Here is a 22157-nt window from a genome sequence, read left to right on the forward strand (position 1 = left end):
AAGCCATTGTGCAAGGTCCTACATACTGTTGCAGCTTCCATGTGTTGCTCCAAGGTACCAGAGGGGTGGTGAGCCTCTGTTCTCACATAGGACACACAGTTTGGCATTGGAGTCTTTGCATAGCCTCCAACCCTTCCTTACAGGTCATGCTCCTGTTCCAGGTGGAACCCCTCTGGTCCCCAACACAACTGGTCTTCCCACCTTTGTTCTAGCCTGACTGCTGTGTCTACAATGCCTGCCCTGTCCTTTATAGCTTGCAAATCCTTTAATCTTGTCGAAAACATTGTCCATCTTACTAGGCCCCTTCCTTTGTATCTGGGCTGAGCCTGAAGCACAGACATTTTATTCACTAACCTACAGGAAAAAGGACTGTTTGATAAACACGTTGCGAAAGCCCATCAAGTTCCAGTTGAGAGACAGGAGTTGTCTACCTTATTTCTCAGCCCACCAGACACACTGAAGTCTGCCTGGATCACTCTTGAAGCCCTATAGATTCTGCCAGTGCATTCAACTCAGTGCAAACAGGGTCTGTTTTCTGTACAAAGCGATGAATCCTTGCCAGGAAGGGCCTGGTAGATACCCAACCAGATTTAGATCCCTGCTCAGTAACTCAAGCGTTTGATTGTATGGGTGTTACTTCAACTCCCTAATCTGTCTCAGCAGTCCTCTCTGGGACTATGGTAATCTTGCCCTTAAGGTCTTCAGCACCACTTGAGTTTTGGTGACTTCAGGGAAATGAAACGCCCCTCCCAGTGGCTAGCCAGACATGGGAGGTTTATTCAGAAAGGATGAGGTAAGCCTCCCTGGGATGTCCACAGCATGTGTTATTTCTTCTAGCCACCAGAGCAGAGCATCCCTCCTCAACCAGAGCAAGTCTTGTGTTCCCCACTTGCCTGGGGAATGTAGGAGCACAAGACCTGAGCTCCTCCTCTGCCTTACATTGTGGTTGGTGTTTTCAACTTTTCCAAAAAGCATTCTGAAGGAGTTTCTTGAAGAAGGAGCCTAATATTGTGTTGATGAGAGAAGCCAGGGTGAGTATATGGCCATGGAGTAGACAGGTTCTGTGGAGGTACACCTGGCCTTCATGTGAGGTGGTATACCTCAGCCAAGTCTGGAAGACCCACTTGGGTAGCCCAGGGAAGGCTTATGGGCAGAAGTGGGCCCAGCACTGGAGAATCACAGACCTTCCTGGAATCCACACACATCCTTGGCCCTGAAGCCTGAGGCTCCTCTCCCTACGTGTCTGTCTCCATATTGTGGTCTTGGAGGGAATGCCTACTTCACTTCAAGCTGGGGGGTGACTGAAGGGAGGGCTGTCCACAAAGGCAGTGAGTCAAAGGTTAAGAGTCTGGGTTCCTCAATGATATGTGATAGCAATATCTAGCATTGCAGCCCAGGCATCTAGCTAGGCTTTTATCCCAGGAATTGCTGGAACAGGCCAGTTCTAAGTAAGGTAGGTCATAACTCCTCTCATTACCTACCACTGAGATAGGCTGCACCTCACTCATCTCCTAGAGCAGTCCAAGCTCCTTAGTGCACCAAGACTCCCTAGACTGGGCCCTACTACCTCTTGGCCACTGCCACATACATGTGCACACATTTTGCATTATTCCAGGCCTTTGTCAAGTCTTTAACCCCTAAATTCTTCCCTCTAGTTCACAACCCCTTGTTTTAAAAGTTACCTGGCATCCCACCATAGCGCCTACCTTCTGCTCTGGCCTCTATTCATATAGGCTGAGCTTGGCTGCCATCACCCTAGTTGAGCCTGGTTTCCTACTACCTGAACTGTTTTCATAAATACAAGTTTCAGGTTAGCCCCAGTCTCATTATTTAGAGGGGAAACAGACCCAGAGAGCCTAAGTAGGTCTCACCAGCTCACAGCAGGCTAGTCTTGGCCCGATTTCTTCTGCCTGGCCTCTAAGGGACACTTGCTAAAGCTGACCTGCCCCCTTTCCCTTCAGGTGCTACTGAGGGCCTAGTTCTCAGCCTTCTGCCTTCTCATCCTGTGACAACTGAGGGTCCTAGCAGGCCATGCAGCTGTGCCAAGGTATGGAACTCTGCCCTCAAGGGAGAAGCTGGGGCTTGGACAAACTGGTTTGTTCATCCCAGTTCATTCTTGTCCTTGGAAGCCAGGCAAGGACTCTGCTCTAGGAGGTGTCCCCAGAGGCCACTTTGTCCTGGGGCTTCTGATGCCTACATGCCTGAGAAGATGTTGTGGGAACCTATTTATCTTAGGAAAGTTCCACCCAAAGTGTTGTATGACTATGGAGTAGCTCCTGCCAGGCTGACTCTGCTGCCTCCTATATCCTGGAACTTGGGCAAGCAGCTGGTATAGATGTTTCCTCTGTAGCCATATGACTGTAGGACCCTGAGTAATGGCCGAAGAATCCATTAGCCAACAGTTAGCGCCTGGCCAGGCTTTGAATTCTTCTCCAGAGGCTCTAAGGAGATTTGTGGGAGGGGCTAGGAGATGGAAGACAGGGACCCTATGACCTAAAGGGATAGGGATACCTCCCATATCCCTAAAGGTCATGACTCTTTGGCCAGCATTTTGCTAGCTCCTGTTATTTTAGTCCAGGGATGAAGAAACTGAGGTTGGGGCCCGTTGCTAAGGTCACAGAGTCAGAGATTGAAAGTCTAGCAGCTTGTAGCTGGACACAGATTTTTAATCCCAGTACTCAGGAGGCAGAGACAGGTGGCTCTCTAAATTCAAGGCCAGCCTGATAACACAGAGTTCTTGGGCCCCTGGTCGTACTTGTCTTTCCCTGTTTACTGGAGGCGCTGTCTGTGGAATCCTGGCCAGGAAAGGCAATAGGGCAGGTACCTAATTGCCCCCACCCCACAAGGATCAATCTTTGAGCCTAAAACCTAAAGTGCCTTCCTGGAGGAGGCACCTTCTAAGCTGGGAGCTCAGAGAACCAGACCCAGTTCTTACACTCAGCACTAGGGGGCAGCAGCAGACCAGTAGTGTGCCTGGCAGGACCAATATCTGACATTGGCAGTGAGAGTGCTACAGTGAGTGCCCCTTTAGGAGAAATGGGACAATCAAGGGTCTCTGCAAACAAAGCTCCACAGAAGGAAGAATTTCTCTGGGTGACTCTCGGGGGCCAGAGGGAAAGGAGTTTGGCCAGTAGCCAGTAGCTTTAGCAAGACCAGACATTGACCTAAACCAATGAAGTAATACAGCAAGACTTCCAGGGGCTTCTCCTGGTTCCCTCCCATTTTAAATTTTGGACTGGAGTTCAGGTCACTCCCCTGCCAACCAACAAGGTCCTAACTGTGCTCCTTACAATGGACACAGGAAGCCCAGAGAGACTCTTTTCTCCAGGCTGAGCTCTTTCTGTCTTTGGTCTGTCAGGGACAGGCTGATAGATATTCTTCCTCTGTTGGTCAGAGCATGTGAGCCTAGTTGCTTAGGGCCCAGGAAAGACCCAGTATCCACCACAGCCTGTGCAGCTGAGGGCCTTAGGTCCCATGGAGTCGCATTTGGTCCTCACGGGCCAGATATTAGATGTTGATGCTCTGTGATGGCCTTCCCTCTGCAGACTCCACATTCTCCACCCCTGCCCTCCTGTTGACTCCTCAGCCTGAGGGTCCTGCCTAGCCCTGTGAGCATATTAATCCTCCACCTTGAGATTTTTTTGCCTGTCCCCACCTCAGCGTTGCTGTGTTTCTTGAGGACAAGCCCCAAGCTGTGCCCTGCCTCAGGCCGTTGACATTGTCCTTTATCCACTGCCAATTTTCTCTGATGGGCCTCCTCACCTCAGCTCCACCAGAGCTGTGCTCCTGCTTCCAGCCATGGTGAAGGTCGATGTCTGTGTCCTGGCCTGCATGGCTAGGTCAGGCCTAGTTCTAACTAGCCTGGCTTCCTAACACCCACACAACCCGAGACCCAGGGTGTTTGGTGAGTGGAACAAGAGAAGCAAAGAGGTGGTGATGAGGCCCAATCTCCGTAAAGCTTGATAGGCCTCCTAGAGGGAGTGACCTCTCAGCAAGGACCCCACTACCCCTGCCGTCATAAAGACAGCACTGGGAACTCCATCTCCCTTGTGATCCTGCACCTTGGGTCTCAGCACACTGCCCATCTGGGGCCTCCTTGGACTCTGGCCTGTATGAACCAGGTGAGGCTGAGGTGGGGGTTGCTTGGGTCCCCTTTCAGGCACAGCTGGAGCAAGTCTCTTCTGAGGCCTCGAGGGCCAGCAGGGTGGGAGGGGGACTGGGAGCCACAGTGGGTTTGGGCACAGCCTCTCACTGCAATATTGATGGCCCGTCAGTGCAGCCCTGATTCCTGTGCTTTCAGTTAAAAGGTTTCTGTTGTTGTAGCTTATGCAGTTGCTCTGTTGCTATGGAAACATGACATCAAAATGACGTTTCCCGTTTAAAAGCTTTTAACTAAATTCCTGCCTGTCAGATGTAGGCCCCATTTTGAGCATGGAGCTGCCTCGAGCAAGCGAGTGAATGAGCGCACTGCCTCTCTCCCATGGTGCGTTGGCCAGGCCTGAGGCCCTGCCTGACTGCCATCCTTAACCCTGCAGGTGCCTCCAGCATGGCAGCAGCCGAAGTACCCAGCTACCTTGTGTCTCCTCAGACGGAGAAGCACCGGCGGGCCCGCAACTGGACAGATGCAGAGATGCGTGGCCTCATGCTGGTCTGGGAGGAGTTCTTCGATGAGCTCAAGCAGACCAAGCGCAATGCCAAGGTGTACGAGAAGATGGCCAGCAAACTCTTCGAGATGACCGGAGAGCGCCGACTAGGCGAGGAGATCAAGATCAAAATCACCAACATGACCTTCCAGTACAGGTGGGCACTCAGGATGGTTATGGGAGGGTCCAGGCAGGTTGCTCTACAATTGCCCACTTCGTGTTGTGAGTCAGGGAGGGTGTGTGTGGCCTGGGCTGGATGGTCTGTTGGGCAAGATGGCCTTCTAAAACCATTTATTCAGCCTCCTATTGGGAATAAGGGGAAACTGAGGTCCACAAGCAGGAAAGTGGTCCTGAGCTCTCAAGTGGCAAGTCTGGGAATGTCAATTCAACTTTCTGGGACTGGGGCTGGAGCTGTCCCATCATGAGGATGTTTTCAAGGTTGGCATTAGACCTGCCTCCTGCCTGCCGTGACACCGTAGAGATGGGTGTTAGGCAGCACCAAACCTGAAGGCCTGCTTCCTGGACTGGGGCTCCAGGGGACCAGCTAGCTGGTCTTGGTTCTGCCTGACTCACTGATCACAGCATCCAAGTTGGGCTTGGTGCTGTTTAAAGGAAATGGAAGCCATAGTGAAAGAGGAAGCTGACTCCCAGGCCTGGCTGATCTCCATACCCTGAGACTGAGTGCCAAGTGAGCCCCTGCCATGTGCCTAAGGCCAACCTCAGGTTGGTGAGAGGGCTTCCTAGACAGCATAAAACGCTGACCTGAGGACTCCCCATACGGGTCTCTGACTTTGCTACATCTCAGCTGTAGACTGTCTTAGCATGCAGCTGAAGGAAAGCCTGGAGGGAACTGATGCTAAGGCCTGAAATGCCTCTGGCATCCAGGAGGGAACAGCTGTGGTGGGCCTGACCTATCTGGAAAAGTCAAATGCAGGGCAGGGATCATGGTTGGGGTGGAGATTGTGGACTTTGGTGGCATTGAGAAAATAGTGGGTATAAAGTGAAGGTCGAGTGCAGGAGGCCTCACTGTAGGAGGGAGGACATTGTTGAGAGTACTTCCCCAAGCTGGGCAGTGGTGGTGCACGCCTTTAATCCCAACACTCGGGAGGCAGAGGCAGGCAGATCTCTGGGAGTTCGAGGCCAGCCTGGTCTACAAGAGCTAGTTCCGGGACAGGCACCAAAGCTACAGAGAAACCCTGTCTCGAAAAAAACAAAAAAAAAAAAAAACAAAAAAAAGAGTACTTCCCCAAAAGACAGGCTCAACAGGCTGGGTCTAAGGGCCTGTTCGGAAGGGAGATGCTATCCCAAGAGACTCTCAAACATACTTGTAGTTCATCTGGTGAGTTGGGCAGATGGGAGGCTGGTGCAGAACTTACCATAAGAATAGCTGTGTGGTGCTCAGCCAGACTCCATAGAAGTCTTCATAGGTGAGGAGATACCCCAAGAAAGAGAAGGGACCTTGCCTGGCCCATGAATCACATGCCCTGGGAGACGTGGAGGCCCAACAAGACCTTGGACAGTCCATGATGCCCTGAAACTCCATTTCTGACTGCTGATTTAACTTCTAAGGGTCATGGAAGGAGTGAAAGGGTCTTAAGCCTTGCCTGTCCATGGCTCATTCTGACTCTAGTGCTGTCCCCAGCAGAGCCTATGAGCCAAAACCTACAGCTCCAGCAGCTGCTTGGACTTGCTGGCCTCAGGGTCATTTAGTAACTGATATTAAATTTCAGCCTTTCTTACGAAGAGAGAGCTGAGAGGCAAGTCTAGTGCCCTCAGGAGCAGGCATGAACAGTCAGAGATAGCAGCCATAGCCTGGCTTACTCACTCTCCATACCTGTTCCAGTTTCTGGGGGAGGTGGGAGGTTCTACTGGCTGTTTCCTTAGCCTCTTTGACTTAGTGGCTCACAGTGTCTAACTGAGTTATTCATTATTTATCTTGAAAGCCTCCCTCAGTGTCCTAGGGGAGGGATTCTGTCTCCGTTCCTAGAGGTGGTTGTAAGCTAGGAAGACCCGGGAGATGATGATGCATGGGAGGGACAGCCATTGCAGTCTGGGAGCAGGAGGCATAGCACTTCAGTGTATGAAGCACATACAGACTATGGCTCCTCAAGCCAAGCAGTTCTTTATCTATCTCTTCCTAACCCCTCATGGCAGAGTCTTTTCTTTTTACAGGAGCTATCTATATATTAAGTTTTTAGCATGTAGGAAATCTGAACAGGTAGCTAGGTTCTCCTCATTGGAGACAGGCTTTCCCCATTTCTCCAAGGAGTGGGCTGGCTTACGTGGAATAGAGAAAACTGGGGAGGGGGTTCTCTGGAAAGGAAGAGCTGGGTAGAAGGCTGCCATGGCCCCAGGGGGCTTGATGGTTACCCTGCTCTTCATCCAGAGCGGTCTGTGCTCTGTCCTGTGTAACTTGTCTCTGCTTTCTCATGCCGTCATGCCATGGGGTGGAGCCCTCCAGACCCTGGATGCTATTCCCCAAGGCTAACCTCTGCTGTGACTGACCACAGCCTATCCTGAGAAGCAGCCCCTGTCATTGGCTATGCCTGTATTGGGGGCTCATTTAACCAGCTCTCTATCTTCAGGGACCACTGGGGCTAGGGTCAGCCCAAGCAGAAAACCTTGTATGGGCCCAAGGTGGTCCTGAGGGCTGAAATGCTCCTGCCCACCCTGCCTATAGTCTCTTTCTATGAAGACCAGAACTATCTAGCCAGCGTGTGTCCTGTCTCCCCAGTCTTCCTGCCCTCCCTTCCCAGGGGATGGTCAAGGACAAGGATGTGACAGTCCTTTCAGTGAGACAGGATCCATCCATGGGAAAAGTTAGGGCACAGGGTCTTGAGGGCATTGGCCACACCGATCTGACCTTCGACTTTGACACAGTAGAGAGGGGATGTCAATCACTGTGAGTTGGCACCGACCACCCAGCCCCATAGACTCTGAGCAGGCTGTGGGTTTGAGGGCTAAGTTAGACTGACCACAGGGCCGGAATGGTAGCAGCATTACAGTGATACGGCATAACATACCTTCCTGGTAGGTTCAGCTGAGGACATTGTTGGAGCCTGGCCTCTTGTTTACCAGGCATTATTTTATAAAACCTTCCCTGTAGCTTTATGGAGGGTTCACTTTTCCCATCTCTGTTTTACTAATGTAAAACATGAAGGCTCAGAGAGGTTAATGAACCTGTCCAAGATCACACTGTGTGTGCAAGATACAGGCTCAGAGCTGTGAGTGTTGTTTTCCTGAGGCCTGCTGTTACCTCTCCTGGAGGCATCTTTGTAGAATACAAGTGCTGCATGGCAATTTCTTCTATGTTGGTATCTCATACACAGTCTCATCGCTGCAGGCTAACTTATATAAAAAGCACTCAGTTCATTGCAGTGAGTGTAGAACCCGCAGAAGAGAAGAGACCACAGGAACCAGCCCCAAGCTCCCAGCACCTATGGGTGTCCTTGCTCATGCTTGGGTTTCCTTTCTGACACCCAAAAGCTGTTCAGGTCCCAGCACCTCTCTACCTTCTGTCCAGTGTCACAGGGGCCCTAGGGCCTGACTGATTTTACCAAGGAAGCCAGTGCTGGCCGAGAGTGGCTCCCGCCTGTGTCAGCATGACTCCCCCTGGGGACCTAGACCCCTTGTGTGCCACGCTACCCAGGGGCCAGGCAGGACAGGCTGCACCTGCTGTTTCTCACCTTGGCTCTTGTGTCTCTCGTTTCAGGAAATTAAAATGCATGACAGATAGCGAGTCCGTCCCGCCGGACTGGCCCTATTACCTAGCCATTGATAGGATTCTGGCCAAGGTCCCTGAGTCCTGTGAGGGCAAACTGCCGGATGGCCAGCAGCCGGGGCCCTCCACGTCCCAGACCGAGGCGTCCCTGTCACCGTCTGCTAAGTCCACCCCTCTGTACTTACCGTATACCCAGTGCTCCTATGAAGGCCGCTTCGAGGACGATCGCTCCGACAGCTCCTCCAGCTTACTGTCCCTTAAGTTCAGGTAGTGTGTGTTCGCCCTTCCTCTCTTGACCCAGCACTGCCTTGGCAACTCCACCCCCTGCCCCATCCCCAAATGGGGCCAAGGCTCCAGTGCTCGGAGCTAGGGACTGGCAGTGGCACAGTGACATGCTGTGGTGTCCTCTGCCCTGACTGGCTGCACAGGCCATAGCTGCGTGCCTTGCCCAGGGCCAGGGCAGCCTCAGGGCAGCAAGTGCTCTAGTGCCAGGGGGCAGGTGGGGCTGGTCCAAGGCTCTATCACCTCTTGCCTGCATGGAAAGTTCTTTGACCTCTCTGACCTCTGTCTTCCACTATAAATGAGGATAAATCAGCATGTCTTAAGGAGAGAAGACACAGGGACAGGCACCAAGCACGCCCTCCCTGTCTGTCAAGCCCCAGCATGGGCCCCACCTCAGTAACAGGTCCTCTCAACATGGAGATTTAGGTCTGTACCTCCTGAGCAGTGAGTGGGCCATGCGTTCTCTGTCTTCTCTCCCATCACATTCTAGGCCTGTGTTGGCTACACGCCTGTGCCTGCTAGACACTCATAGACCCTGTAAGAGTTGGGGGACAAGTAGGAAACACTCTGTGGCTTTGGGCTGTGCAGTCCAGAGCAGACACTTCTGAGGAGGGGATGTTTAGGGTGGGTTTCCAAGGTAAAATAGGAGTCAAGCAGTTGAAGAAACTAGGAAATGTGGCTTTGAGTTATGGGCCTTCAAGCCTGTCTCACAGTAGGTAGGATAGGGAAGGTGTCTCCTTGGCAGCCTCTGACCCTAATGTCCCTGGGAGTGATGGAGGGAATTTGATTAATTTATCCAGAAAGCCCTTCCCTAGAGGGAATTTCTCATTCAAGGGCCCAGACGAAAATCTGTCTTTACTAGAGCCAGGCCAAGCTAGCAGAGAAGCCTGAGATTTATGGCCAATTGTTCCCGTGGCTTACCGAGCCGTTTCTGGGCACAGCAGCCTGGGGCTCTGTCCCCAAGACTGACTGATCACCCACTTTGCTCAGGACACAGAGCACAGGACAGGCACTGGAGGCAACCAGAATAGGCCTTGGGGTGTAGGGATCCAGTGGCTTTTGACAACTCCCTGCTGTCCAACAGGGTTTTTAGACTGGCAGAGAGCAACCATGGGGCCTCTCCTGAGGAGGAACCCAGCTGTGCGCTCTCTCTCTCTCTCTCTCTCTCTCTCTCACACACACACACACACACACACACACACACACACACACACACCACCCCACGAAAGGCATACTTGGAGACCAGGTTCAGGGTAGGCCTTCACTCTGAACCCATTTCTTTGTCTGTCCAAGGCCAGTGGGGGCTACAGACTTCACTTTCCTTAAGAGTACCAAGTACCACACTGCCTAGCATCTTCCTTCCCAGCCTTGCTGCTCCCTGGAGTGGGTTCTTCACCCTTGAGCACCTTCCTCCAGCTCAGTGGGTTTGGGGTGCTGTCAGGGCCCACACAGTTCATACTCTGGAATGTGGATGGTCCTGGAGCTGCCTGCCTGCTCCTCCCGCAAGCCAGCACTGGCTGTTACCTGCTGCTCTGTGTGCTCTGTAAGCCCCAAGCCCTCCTCTGGGGCTCATGGGGCCTCAGTGGCCTAGTTTGTCCAGGCGGGTGTTTGGGAAGGTCTGATCGCCCCCATGTCCCAGGCCCTGTGACCAGCTCATGTCTCCCTCACAGGTCAGAGGAACGTCCTGTGAAGAAGCGCAAGGTCCGGAGCTGTCACCTACAGAAAAAGAAGCTGCGGCTGCTGGAGGCCATGCTGGAGGAACAGCGCCGGCTGAGCCGTGCCATGGAGGAGACATGCCGAGAGGTGCGCCGTGTGCTGGACCAGCAGAACATCCTGCAGGTTCAGAGTCTGCAGCTTCAGGAGCGCATGATGAGCTTGCTGGAGAAGATCATCGCCAAGTCCAACGTCTAGGCCATGGAGAGGATGCCAGGTGCCACACAGTCCTGTCTGGAGGCCCACCCAGGCTCAGGGCCCTGCCCACCTGGCAGGATTCCGGAAAGGGGACAGACTTCAATCTGGCCTCTGTGCTTCTCTGAAGGGCTTTCCTCCCCAGTGGCCCTATGAGACCTTGGAGCCCCAGCTCCAGCATTAATGCCAGGGACCCTAGGGCAGCTGCTAGCGAGAAGATCCCAGAATCCACTCTCCAGTATAGTCACTACCATAATACTTGAAACGGCTTTTGATATTAAACATACTTTCCATTGTTGCCTGGAAGCCGACTTTGCTCTCTCTGATGTGAAGGGGAAAGGGAAGTGCTGGCTGGGTCAGTTCTCCTCTGTACACAAAAGCAAATGCCATAGGTCAGGGGCAGGTTGTGGGGTCTTTCTTCCACAGGATCTGTAGCACCAACCCTAATTACCCAGCTATCAGAGGACTAACCCAACACAGTCACCCCTTAGGAGCTTCACACGAGCACAGGGTCCATGCCGACTCACCTTGTTGATCTGGCTCCTGGTAGCAGCGGCATGCGAAGTGAGGCACAGGGCTCAGCAGAGAAATAGTAACCAATGACAGAGGGTGCTGAAGGGAAAGGTTGGGCCTGTGACAGAAGAAACCAGATTCAGGCAGAGCTAGGAAGAACACCCCCACACAGAGAACTGCCCTTGCAAGCACCCAGGGGAACCTGTTGCCAGCAGCCAGGTCACCCAGAGCCATGCACTTCTGGAGGAAGTTTGTGTTTTCTCTAAGCTTGTTGTGAGTGTTTCAGCCCGGCCTCTGAGAAGGCATGCAATGGCCATCTTGCCTCTGTCATCTTACCATGTGAAAGATTCTTCCCAGGACCGCCTCTGCTGAATAGCCATAGGACCTTTGGCCAGGCCTTGACTTTTCACCGAGGCCACAGGGGAGACTGGAAGCCTGTCTGATTCACCCCTTGGGCCCAGGCCAATTGCAGTTCCAGAGGACCAGATTCAGTGGAGCTGGGTTAGGTGCTTATGTGTTTCAGTTTTCCCTGAAACTTAGAGTATACTTTTGAGGTCAGGGGTAATAGCAAGGTTTCCCCATGCAGCTGCCAATCATCCTGAGGTGAGAGTACCAGCTATACTGACTCTTCAATAATAGTCAGCCAGGCATGAGGGGTTGGAGGGGCTATGAGTCTGTGTCACCAGATGATGTGGCACCCTACCCCAGGCTACCTATGGGAGGGGCTGCATACCCTATGCAGCTGAGGCAGAATAGCGAGCACGATCTACCTTGATCTGAGGTCCTCTGAGCTCTCAGTCCCTCTGCCCCGCATAGGTCTCCTGAGTCCATGTCCCTTGGGCTCTGCGTTTTGCTAGCAACCTCAGGCAGTGGGAAACATTCACACAGTGGTACAGATGGAGCACCTGTCAGTCTGTGGTGTAGACTAAGCAAAGCGCCGGCTGTCTGTGTGCTGTCCCTGTACCCCTAACAAGGAAGAGATCAAATAGTTGGTTCTTAGGCACCAGTGTAAGTAACTACAGCTCTCTCCTGAAAAGCAGTTGGTGGCTCCAGGAAGACAGAGAACTCAGGGGCATGTGGTACATGAGAGCCAAGTCAGGAGCCTGACCTCCTTCTGCCTCCCAGAATTCATCTGCAGCCTTAGTTGCTGGGGACCCCAGCATGGACACTCAGTGATCTGCTGAATACATCTGCCTGTCCTCATTTGTGGGTCATGGTGGCTAAGCTGCCGTGAAGCTCCTGAGCCTCAAAAAATGGGGGGGGGGGGGGGTCTATCCTTCTAGAAGAGAGAGTAGTGCTGTCTGAGAGGCTGCTGGAGGGGAGCACTGGCCACTGGGTCTTGGCGCTCCATAGGAGGGGACAGAATGAGGGTCAGGAGGCAGCCAGTGACTTCATGGCTAGATCCCATATTCCAGAATCGGAGCAGCAGTACACTGCTGAGTACTCCTGTCAGTTAGCATCTTTGCATTCTGCATGCAGAGGCAGCTTCTGTCTGAGCAGTCTGGGACTTGTTTGTTTGTCCCCTAGAGGTTAGATGGGACTCATCTCTTGAACACCTGAAGTTGACCAAAGGTTCCACAATGTGTCGTTGAGGACTTTCTGGTTTCTTCTTTAGCTATTGAGTTGTTTTGAGGAGTAAAATAACTCTATTAGTAAATGCTAAAATATCTGATCTGGTTCAGCAAAACATGAACACAGGAGCCAGGCAAGTGCTTTCACCATCACAGCCTGATCCTCTGCCATCTAGAACAAGACACTAGTCAACAAACAAAGCTAAGGGACGGGATGAAGACATGACAGTTCCCTTTATCTTCAGATACTACTTTTGATGATCCCGAAAACCAAATACACAGACCCTCGAGAGCTTCAACCTAAACGTATTAAAATTGACAGTGAGAAAGGAGTCCACTCAATTGAAACCAGGGTAGTAGATTGCCCAGGAGTGGATCTAGCCAGAAAGACAGAGAAAGACTGGCGAAGATACACCCCGTCACTGAAGGGTGCGAAACGGTCCCCGAGTGTGGGAGAGGAATACACCACAGAAGCTCCGGCGCTGAGTGCACCACAGAAGCTCCGGCCTTGACCCCACTATGTTTCTAGCAGAACTGCAGGTTTTGTTTTGAAATGACAAAATTATGTTTAAATTCATGTGAAACAAAGAATGGGGCCAAAGGTGGGAAGATGTTCTCCGTAGCCTGCAGGCACATTGGGAGCCTTCAGGTTACCTCCTGTGGTGATACTAATGAGAAATGTCACCTGTATTCTCAGACATTTGAATACTCAGTCTCCAGGTGGTGGCACTGTTTGGGGCAGCTTCAGCGTGTGACCTTGCTGGATGAGGTGCCACTGGAGGCAGGCTGGGAGAATTTAAAAGACTTGTGTGATTTCTAGTGAGCTCTGTACTTCCTGCTTGTGGTTCAAGATAGGAGCTCTCAGCTGTCCCTGCTACCATGCCTGTCTGCTGCTCTTCTTCCCTGCTATGATGATGATGGACTCTCATCCCTCTGGAACTATAAGTCCAAACAAACTCTTCCTTCTATAGGTGGCTTCTGTCATGGTGGTTTATAACGGCAGCAGGGAAGTAACTGATAGACATCACCACATGTGGACCTGGCCGGGAGTCTGATGGACTCAGAGACCGGGAAGAGCCTCGACTCCCACAGTGTCTAAGGGGATTGTGACAGCCTCATCAGTGATCATCTGAGGAGATGTTCCTTTCCATGCAGCAGCTCCATACTCACACGGCACCTCTGCAGGGTGGCTCAGCATGTCATCCAAGCATGGGAGAGCTCTGGGGACCCTAGTCACTAAGAAAAGTGACCAGCAATGGATTCCAGAAAACTTTAAAGAGTTCCAACCAGCAACACCAGTACCTCTAGAAAACCTTATTTAAAAATTAAACTGTAGGGGCTGGAGAGATGGCTCCGTGGTTAAGAGCATTAACTGCTCTTTCATAAGACCAGGGTTCAATTCCCAGCACCCACATGGCAGCTCACAACTGTCTATAATTTCAGTTCCAGGGGATCCAACACCTATGGCAAAACACCAATGCACATAAAATAATTTTTAAAAACTTTAGACATATAAAATGTTATTTATTTCAGAACAATAAACCCATTAAATATTACTATCAGGACCAGTTGTATTAAAATGTATTTTCCAAAACAAGGTGTCAGCAAGAAAAGTGGCATTGTTTTATATTGGTATAAATCTCTGGCTTACAGGAACCAGCAAGGGTTCCTCAGGTACCTGTGTACTCACCTGCCAGCGGAGTTTTTGGTTGTTAAGTGCAGGATTCTATTCAGAAAGTCCAACCTCACAGGAAGTTACCTGTAAAAAAGAGATATTTAAAGAACAATTCAGTGTGGCTGCTTTGATGTTGTCCTACCTCAAACTTGAGGAGAGGAGAGATAGGGGTTTTTTTTTTTTTTTCTGGACCTGGGGATTGAACCCAGGGTCTCCTGCATACTAGGCAAATGTTCCTCCATTCAGCCACCTCCCCCAAAGCCCCAACCTTTCCTTGTGTCTCATCTTATGCCTCACTGGCTCTTTGTCCTTCTGTGTTTATGTACCCAGAAGGCATTTGGAAACATTTTTGGAAAATATTGTGCCTAGAGTGATACAAGTATTCCTAGTGTTACAACATGTCATCAATCAGATACCAGAGAGTCACCTTTGTCCAGTCACTAAGAATTGTAGGTGGAAGTTTCTGTCCTGCCTGGTCCCACAGCATTCAGTCCCAAAGAAACACACAGAGGCTTATATTATATTATAAACCATTTGGCCTGTTAGCTCAGACTTATTATTAGCTAGCTCTTACAACTTAAATAAACCCATAATTCTTGTCCATGTTTAACCACATGACTTGGTACCTTTTCTCAGTGAGGCATTCTCATCTTGCTTCTTCTGCTTCTGGGTGATAACTACAGACTGAGGTTTTCCTCTTCCCAAAATTCTTATAGTCTGGTAACCCCGCCTATACTTCTTGCCTGGCACTAGCCAATCAGTGTTTTATTAAACCAATACAAGTGACAAATCTTTACAGGGTACAAGAACATTATCCCACAGCAGACAGTCTCAGCAGGAAGTCCTCAGGTGGAAAGTCCCAAGCCCATGGTAGTCAGAGCAATATTTCCAGTCTGACTCCTTTAGGAAAGTGTGAATTTTACCACCAGTAACAAATGTTGCCACTGTTTCTTTTGAGGAGCTGGCCTCGTTCATTTCTCAGGAATATACCAGGTACCCTGGCCTGCCAGTGTTCTTTCAAGGAATCTCTATAAACTGTATTTTATTACAACACACACCATTGCACACATGCCTTTCCTCACTCAGCCCAACATGCAGGCATGACAAAAGCCTTGCACACACACTTTCCATTCCATCACAAGGAACTTGACAGAAGTGGTCTCCAGGTTAGAACTTAAAGTCAGCCTCATCTGAGACATTCATGAGTAGAGCTGGTGTCTCATGCCTGGAACTCCAGCACTCAGGAGGTTTATGTAGAAAGTTTTCTGTGAACTTATGACCAGGCAGGGCTGCAAGACCTTGTTTCAAAAAAAAAAAAAAAAGAAAGAAAAGAAAGAGAAAGGGACATGCAGGTAGCACATGAAAGAAGAAAAAATATAATGCAAATAATGATAAATAAATAGAATTTTAACAGATAGCAGGCACCATATACAAGTACATTTCTTTAAGAAGTCCAACATGAGACAGGAAGAGACCCACTGTTGGTGACTGGTACAACCTTGCTTAGAGATATTAGAAAAGGAGATGGGATGATTATCTCAGAAAAAGGTTTTTAAAGTGCTTAGAATTAATAAGGGAGGAATATGTAAACTTCCCTTTTTTGTATTAGTAATAATAACCAGAGCAGTAGGGGGTAGGTAAATCCCATTTATCATAGCATCAAAAAGCTACAAAGTGACACCTCTAATCCCAGCACTCAGAAGGCAGAGGCAGGTGAACTCTGAGTTCGAGACCAGCCTGGTCTACAGCGCGAGTTCCAAGGCAGGTTCCAAAGTTACACAGAGAAACCCTGTCTTGAAAAACTGAGAAAAAAAATAGCTACAAATTAATGCTGTTCATCGTGGCACAGGCCTTTAATCTCTACACTGGGAAGGCAGAAGCAGGTAGGAGACGGCAGGGAGCACCAGGGCCAGCCACTGTTTCCTTAGCTCAGTCCTCCAGGTGTGACTGCAAGGGAGGCCTAATCAAGCAGAATTGGCTCCAGGATGCATTCCATGGAGACCCACTACACAACAACAACAACAAATTAAACAAACAAAAAACAACCTATTAAATGCAAGGCCTGTCCCAGAAAAAGCTTCTGTAAGCTTCTAGAACTTTCCCCATTATGTCACACCTGAATGTGTTTCATAATTCCTGTAGGTTTCGATTGTAATGTATTAACCCATGGGGTCCTCCCCCTTTTATTCAATCCTATTCTCAGTGCTGGAGGGGACTGGTGCCAACCTCTTACTAAAGCCTACCTATTCTGGGAGCCAGGCTGCCTCCTCAGAAGTCTGGGTTCTCCGCTGCCTATTGACGCTGGAAATTTAGATTCCAACTGTGTGCCGGCCCCCTCCTCCCCTTCCTCTTTCTTATTCAAAAAACTTTCAAGAGACCTTCCAAGTTCTGCTCAGGAACAGGGCATCTCCCTGGGGCACCAGCTGGCATCTCGTGCAATTATCATTAAATTACAGAGACAATTTTAATTTCACAATAATTAGAAATATCAACTGCAGCTCCAGCCTTCGAAACTAATGGAATTTTAATGGGCAGCTGCTTAGGTTACAGCCAAAAATAGTAACGCTGAGCCGGGCAGAGCAGCTGGAGCCAGGGCTTGACAGGAGACCTCTGCATCCTAGGCAAGCAAGGAGGAGCTGAATACCTCGGAAGAACCTGGGGGTGGCCATTGGGGGTAGCCTGGTTAAACTCTCCACAGAGTGGGAAAGGAGTCCCCAGCAATGGACTGGTTTGCCAGGTGAAAGAGACCTGCGTTTGGAACTTTAAATCCACAGACATGACCACCCCAAAGATGCAGTTTGGAGTCAGGCTCAGCTGGTTCTCCAACCTCAATGTTTGAATCAAAGGCCCTGACCCCAGATAGCGCCCCCAAGGCAGCCCATTCCACCCGCATGCCTTAGTGATCTGTGGCAGGACTGGGCCCCAGGAATCAGTGTAGTGGGTAGGAGAATTGAGCCTGGGCCCTGTGGCTCCTTCCTGACAGGAAATGGAAGTAAACAGTCTCTTGTTGGGCAGAAGAGTTTATGTTTGATAAAATCATACTTGCCTCATTTGTTTTTCTTTCATGGAGACAGCTTCCTGTGTTCTTCAAAGTCCTCAGTGAGGTCATGAAGCTACTTTCCCATGTCCAGTCCCAGAAGCTGCAGTTGAGTCCAGGTCTCAGATCCAGCTTACATTCATTGCCATGCGTGTGGCGAGCTGGACATTAAGAGTTATTTTTTTCTGTAGGACTACCCTGTTGTCCTAGAACTATTTGTTTAAGAGTGTTTCCTTTATTGACTTTGTCAAAAATCTGTTTGGGGAACAAAGGTGGGTGTGTGTCTAGGCTCCAGTCAGGCCCAGGAGCTGCATGTGCCTTGGGTCTTGTTATTGTAGCTTCACGGAGAGACTTCACAGGTCACACGTCAAAAACTTTTGACCTTTTTCTTCCGAAAATCAGTACTGGCTTCTCTATGTCTTTTGCATCTCTATATATCTTTAAAGTCAGCTTGTCCGTTTCTGCCACCAAAAAGTCTGCTGAAAGTTTGAGAGTTGTCTTTGAACTCAAAGACACTTGACAAGAACATGTTAAAAAGTTTTGAGTCTTAATGTGTTATCAACACAGTGCAGCTCCCCCACAGACAGAACCAGGACAGCCCACCATTAAGACTCCTTGGTATGTTAATTTTATAATTATTTGTCATGAATATTTAGGAATATACTTGTTTTTGTAACTGTAGCCCACAACTGCTAGAATCACTTACTAGTCCTAATACTGTGCTGCTGCTTTCTTTTGGCTGTGCCTTGGGGTTTTCTGCTTGTAGTTACATCTTCATCAGGGTGCGGTGGTACACACCTGGTACTTCAGCACTTGGAACGTGTAGACAGCAGAATTACCACAAATCTGAGGCCAGCCTGGTTTATAAAATGACCTCTAGGCCAGCAAGGGCTGCATAGGAAGGTCGTGTCTCAAACAAAACAAATCCCAACTAATCAAAACTGCCAACCTGATCACATATCTGTGAATAAAATCAGTTTTTCCATTCTTTCTAATCTTTCTTTTTCTTGCCTTGTTCTTTTGACTGGGTCCTCCAGCTCAGGACTGAAAAGAGCAGAGAGCAGAGCCATTGTCTTGTTCTTGATCTTAAGGGGAACACACCCCCTCAGAGATGTAGGTTTTCTATAGAGATGCTTCACCAAGTCAGGAACTTCCCCCAAATTCTTACAGATGTGTGCTGAAGTTTCACAAGTGCTGGTGCTGCATTTAAGATAATCACAGGGTTATCTCTCCTCTATCTTGTTAGCATGATGAGTTAGGATAACTGAGTTGCAGTGCTTGAACTAACCTTGTATTCCTAGGCTAAGCTATACTTTTCCATAGTGCGTCAATTACCATTACTGTGCTCAGAATTTCTGTGTCCATGTTCACGGGAGACATGGGTCTATCACATTGTCTTAGTTAGGGTTAGTCTTGCTGTGATAAAACACCATGGCCAAAAGTAACTTGGGAAGGAAAGGGTTTATGTCACTCACAGTTCCCTTATAATGGTTCACCATCAAAAGCAGTGAGTGCAGGAACCTGGAGGCAGGAGGCCGTGGAGAGTGCTGCTTACTGGTTTGCTCATTCTGCATTCTTATAGAACCCAGGACCACCAGCCCACAAATGGCACCACCCACAATGGACTGGACCTTCTTCCATTAATCCCTAATTAAGAAAATGGCCTACAGGCTTGCCTACAGCCCAGCCTATGGAGGCTTTCTCAGTTGAGGCTCCCTCCTCACTGATGACTCTAGTTTGTGTCTACTTAATAAAAACTAGTCAGCACAACTAGCCACCAGTCAACATGACACACAAACACATCTGAAGGCGTAAGTCACAAACAATGCCACACCAATTCGGGGTTATGATTATTAGGGTGGTATTTATTTAAAGGGGAAAAAACTTACAGATCACTGTCCCAGGCAACAGCCCTCTTCACAACCAGGAAAGGAGTCTAGTCGCAGGCGGAGCAGGAAGTGAAGAGAGCGAGAAGAGGGAAGTGGCCGCTTTTTTAAAGGGAGAGAAACCACGCCCCAGTGGGCTGGTACCTCAGCGGTGATAGGCTGGAGGAGTGGGAGGACCTCCCACAACACACATCATCTTTGAACTAGAACCTTTCCTATCTCATTTATCCCCAAAATGGCATGTTACTATTAATGTCACGATATAAAACATTTATAAATAAGTTTAAAAGTCCCAGTCTTTACAAATTCAAACACTTGAAAAATTTAATCTCTTTAAAATATCTAATCTTGCTGGGTGGCGGTGGCACACACCTTTAATCCCTGCACTCGGGAGGCAGAGGCAGGCAAATCTCTGTGAGCTTGAGGCCAACCTGATCTATAAGAGCTAGTTCCAGAACAGGCACCAAAAACTACATAGAAGCCCTGTCTTGAAAAAAAAATTATCCAATCTCTTTAAAACCCCAAAATCTCTTTTAAAAGTTCAAAGTCTTTCAGTTGTGGGCTTCTATAAAAATCAAAATTAAATACGTTTCTCAACATGGAAGAACCAGGGCATAGTCACCACCCGAACCAAGCAATACTAAACTCCGACAGTGTGACTCAATGTGCGGTTGTCTGGGATTCACTCGCAATCTTCTGGACTCCTCCAAGGGGCTTGGGTCACTCCGCAGCCCTTCCCTATGCAGCACACACAGCTTGTCTCCTAGACGATAGCTGGCTCCACTCTATTGCTGCTGATGTTCCTAGTGGTCACCCCATGGCACTGGTATCTCCAAAAATGCTGGGATCCCTTGGTGCAACTGGGCTGTACTTTCACCAGTAACCTCTCTCGGACTCTCTTCAGAGACCCCAGCCCTGTCACACAGTGCTAAGCCTCAGCTGCTCTCCATGACCCCTTCATGCCTTCAAAACCAGTACCACCTGGGTGACTCTTACACTGCCAAGTTCAGCTGCCAACAGGAAGTACAACCTTGGCCACTTCTGGAGCACAGCTTCGGTGTACTGACCCTGAGGAAACACTTTCCAGAAGACTTCACCCCAGTGATGCTGGTTTCTTCTTTTTCTTCTTTTTGGGAGGGGTTTAGTTTTTCAAGTTAGAGTTTCTCTGTGTAGCCCAGGCTGTCCTGGAACTCCCTCTGTAAACCGGGCTGTTCTCAAACTCACAGAGATCTACCTACTTCTGCCTCCCAAGTGCTGGGATTAAAGGTGTGCACCACCCCACCCATCTGGTTTCTTATTAATCCCTAGGTCTTCAGCCCCACCTGATCAGCACCCATCATCCCGGCAAAGTAAGGATTTTGTTAAACTGTTAAACAAGCACAAGAAGCTTTGGTTATTTTTTTATCCAGACTGCCATGCTCTTTTAATTGGACTATTTGGACTATTTATATTTAATGCAGTTATTGATGTCACTGGGTTTAAGTCTACCTATAACTTTGTTAATTGTTTCTACTTGTCTGTTTGATATTTGACAATTGTTACTTTTCCCCTCATCTTTTTGGAGTAACTGACTTAAACATTTTAAGAATTTATCTTCTTCCAAGGTTTTTTAGCTATGTTATTCTCTGTTGTTCTTTTAGAGATTGTTCTTTGAAGTTATTCTATACTATTTGATGGTTAGGATAAAGACTTCAACATTTACTCCATTTCCCTCTTGTCCTTTGTGCTATTGTTGCATATAATTCGCATGTATTTGTTTTATGAGCTTTATAATGCACTATTATTTTGATTTCAAATTTTCTTTGAGAAAATTAAGGAGAGGAAGAGCATACATACTCATAATTCCATTCCCTCATGACCTTCTTTATCTGGTGTTGTATGGCTTCCAGTTTGGCCTAAAGCATTTCTCTCAACAGATGCACACCAGAAATGGGCTCACTCAGTTTCTGTGTGTGGAAATGTCTTCTCTCTGTACTTAGAATACAGCTGATTGGGAGAGCACTTCCCTGGCATGTATGAAGCCCTGGGTTCAAGTTCTAGTACTGCAAAGAAAGAAAAAGAAAGTAAAATGTGTTCCCTCTGCCTTCCTGTTTCTAGGATGTTTTCACTAGGTCAAGAATCATATCTTTTGTCTCCCCAGCTTCCCTTCCCTTGTGTGTATGATGGGTTTTTCTTTTTCTCTGGCTGCATCTGAGAGTTTTCTTTTTCTTTTCTTCCATTTTCCTTCCTTCCTTCCTTCCTTCCTTTCTTTCTTTCTTGATGATTTCTTCCTGGATGCATTTTCTTTGCATTTATCCTGCTGCTTGGGTTTATTAAACTTTGAAATCTGTGGGGTTTTGGGGGGTTAAATTTGAGAAAAGATTAATAATTCCTACAATGTCACCTTTACTTTCTTTTACCCCTGCTGGGATTCTGGTTACATATGTCTTACCGCTTGGTCCCAGGCACTCACTCTTTGTATCTTATTCCTCATCTTTAAAACAACTCTTTTGTTGCTTAGTTTTGGATTACTTCTGGTCACTTCAAATTTTACAGTGCCCAGAAGCTTTGCCAATACATTTTAACTTTTAATTGAATTAAACGAGCAAACAAACAAACACAGGATCCCAGTTTGTGTCCTAAACTGGTCTTAAACTTGAGACCCACCTGCCTTAGCCCCCTGAGTGCACATCACACCCAGCCGCCTGCATGCTTTTACATCAGACACTGTGGTAGAGTTTTCAGGTCTTGGATTTCTGTTGCTATTGAGTTTCTGTTTATCGTCTCTTTTCATGGGTTGTATCCGTCTTCATCTGGAAATTCTCTGGCAGAGTCCTTGTGTGCATTGCATGCCCCTGACTGTCCATTGCTGGAGCCTGTGGACTCACACTACTGGGGCATCCCACAGTTACAGTTGATGGGTTTTGTGTCTGCGCACGAAG

The 22157-nt window shown here is 48.8% G+C and overlaps 1 protein-coding gene across 3 annotated transcripts; it reads left to right on the forward strand.

The window, feature by feature from the left end:
• The first annotated feature begins 1972 nt into the window (after positions 1–1972).
• Positions 1973–10643, forward strand: LOC121459820 (myb/SANT-like DNA-binding domain-containing protein 1). 3 transcript variants are annotated; one of them, XM_041669855.1, is made up of 4 exons: positions 1973–2047; positions 4536–4800; positions 8356–8631; positions 10317–10643. In XM_041669855.1, exons 1-4 carry the CDS (start codon positions 2032–2034, stop codon positions 10555–10557), a joined length of 798 nt encoding a protein of 265 aa, XP_041525789.1. In that variant the 5' UTR covers positions 1973–2031; the 3' UTR covers positions 10558–10643. The 3 variants fall into 3 exon arrangements, with proteins under 3 accessions (XP_041525789.1, XP_041525788.1, XP_041525790.1); XM_041669854.1 differs by lacking the exon at positions 1973–2047 and having other exon boundaries at positions 4425–4800; XM_041669856.1 differs by lacking the exons at positions 1973–2047; positions 8356–8631 and having other exon boundaries at positions 4425–4800.
• Positions 10644–22157: the final 11514 nt, after the last annotated feature.

The sequence above is a fragment of the Microtus oregoni genome, unplaced genomic scaffold, assembly GCF_018167655.1.
Source record: "Microtus oregoni isolate MIOR12 unplaced genomic scaffold, Mior012 000019F_ref0000042, whole genome shotgun sequence".
In the NCBI taxonomy this organism is placed as follows: Eukaryota; Metazoa; Chordata; class Mammalia; order Rodentia; family Cricetidae; genus Microtus; species Microtus oregoni.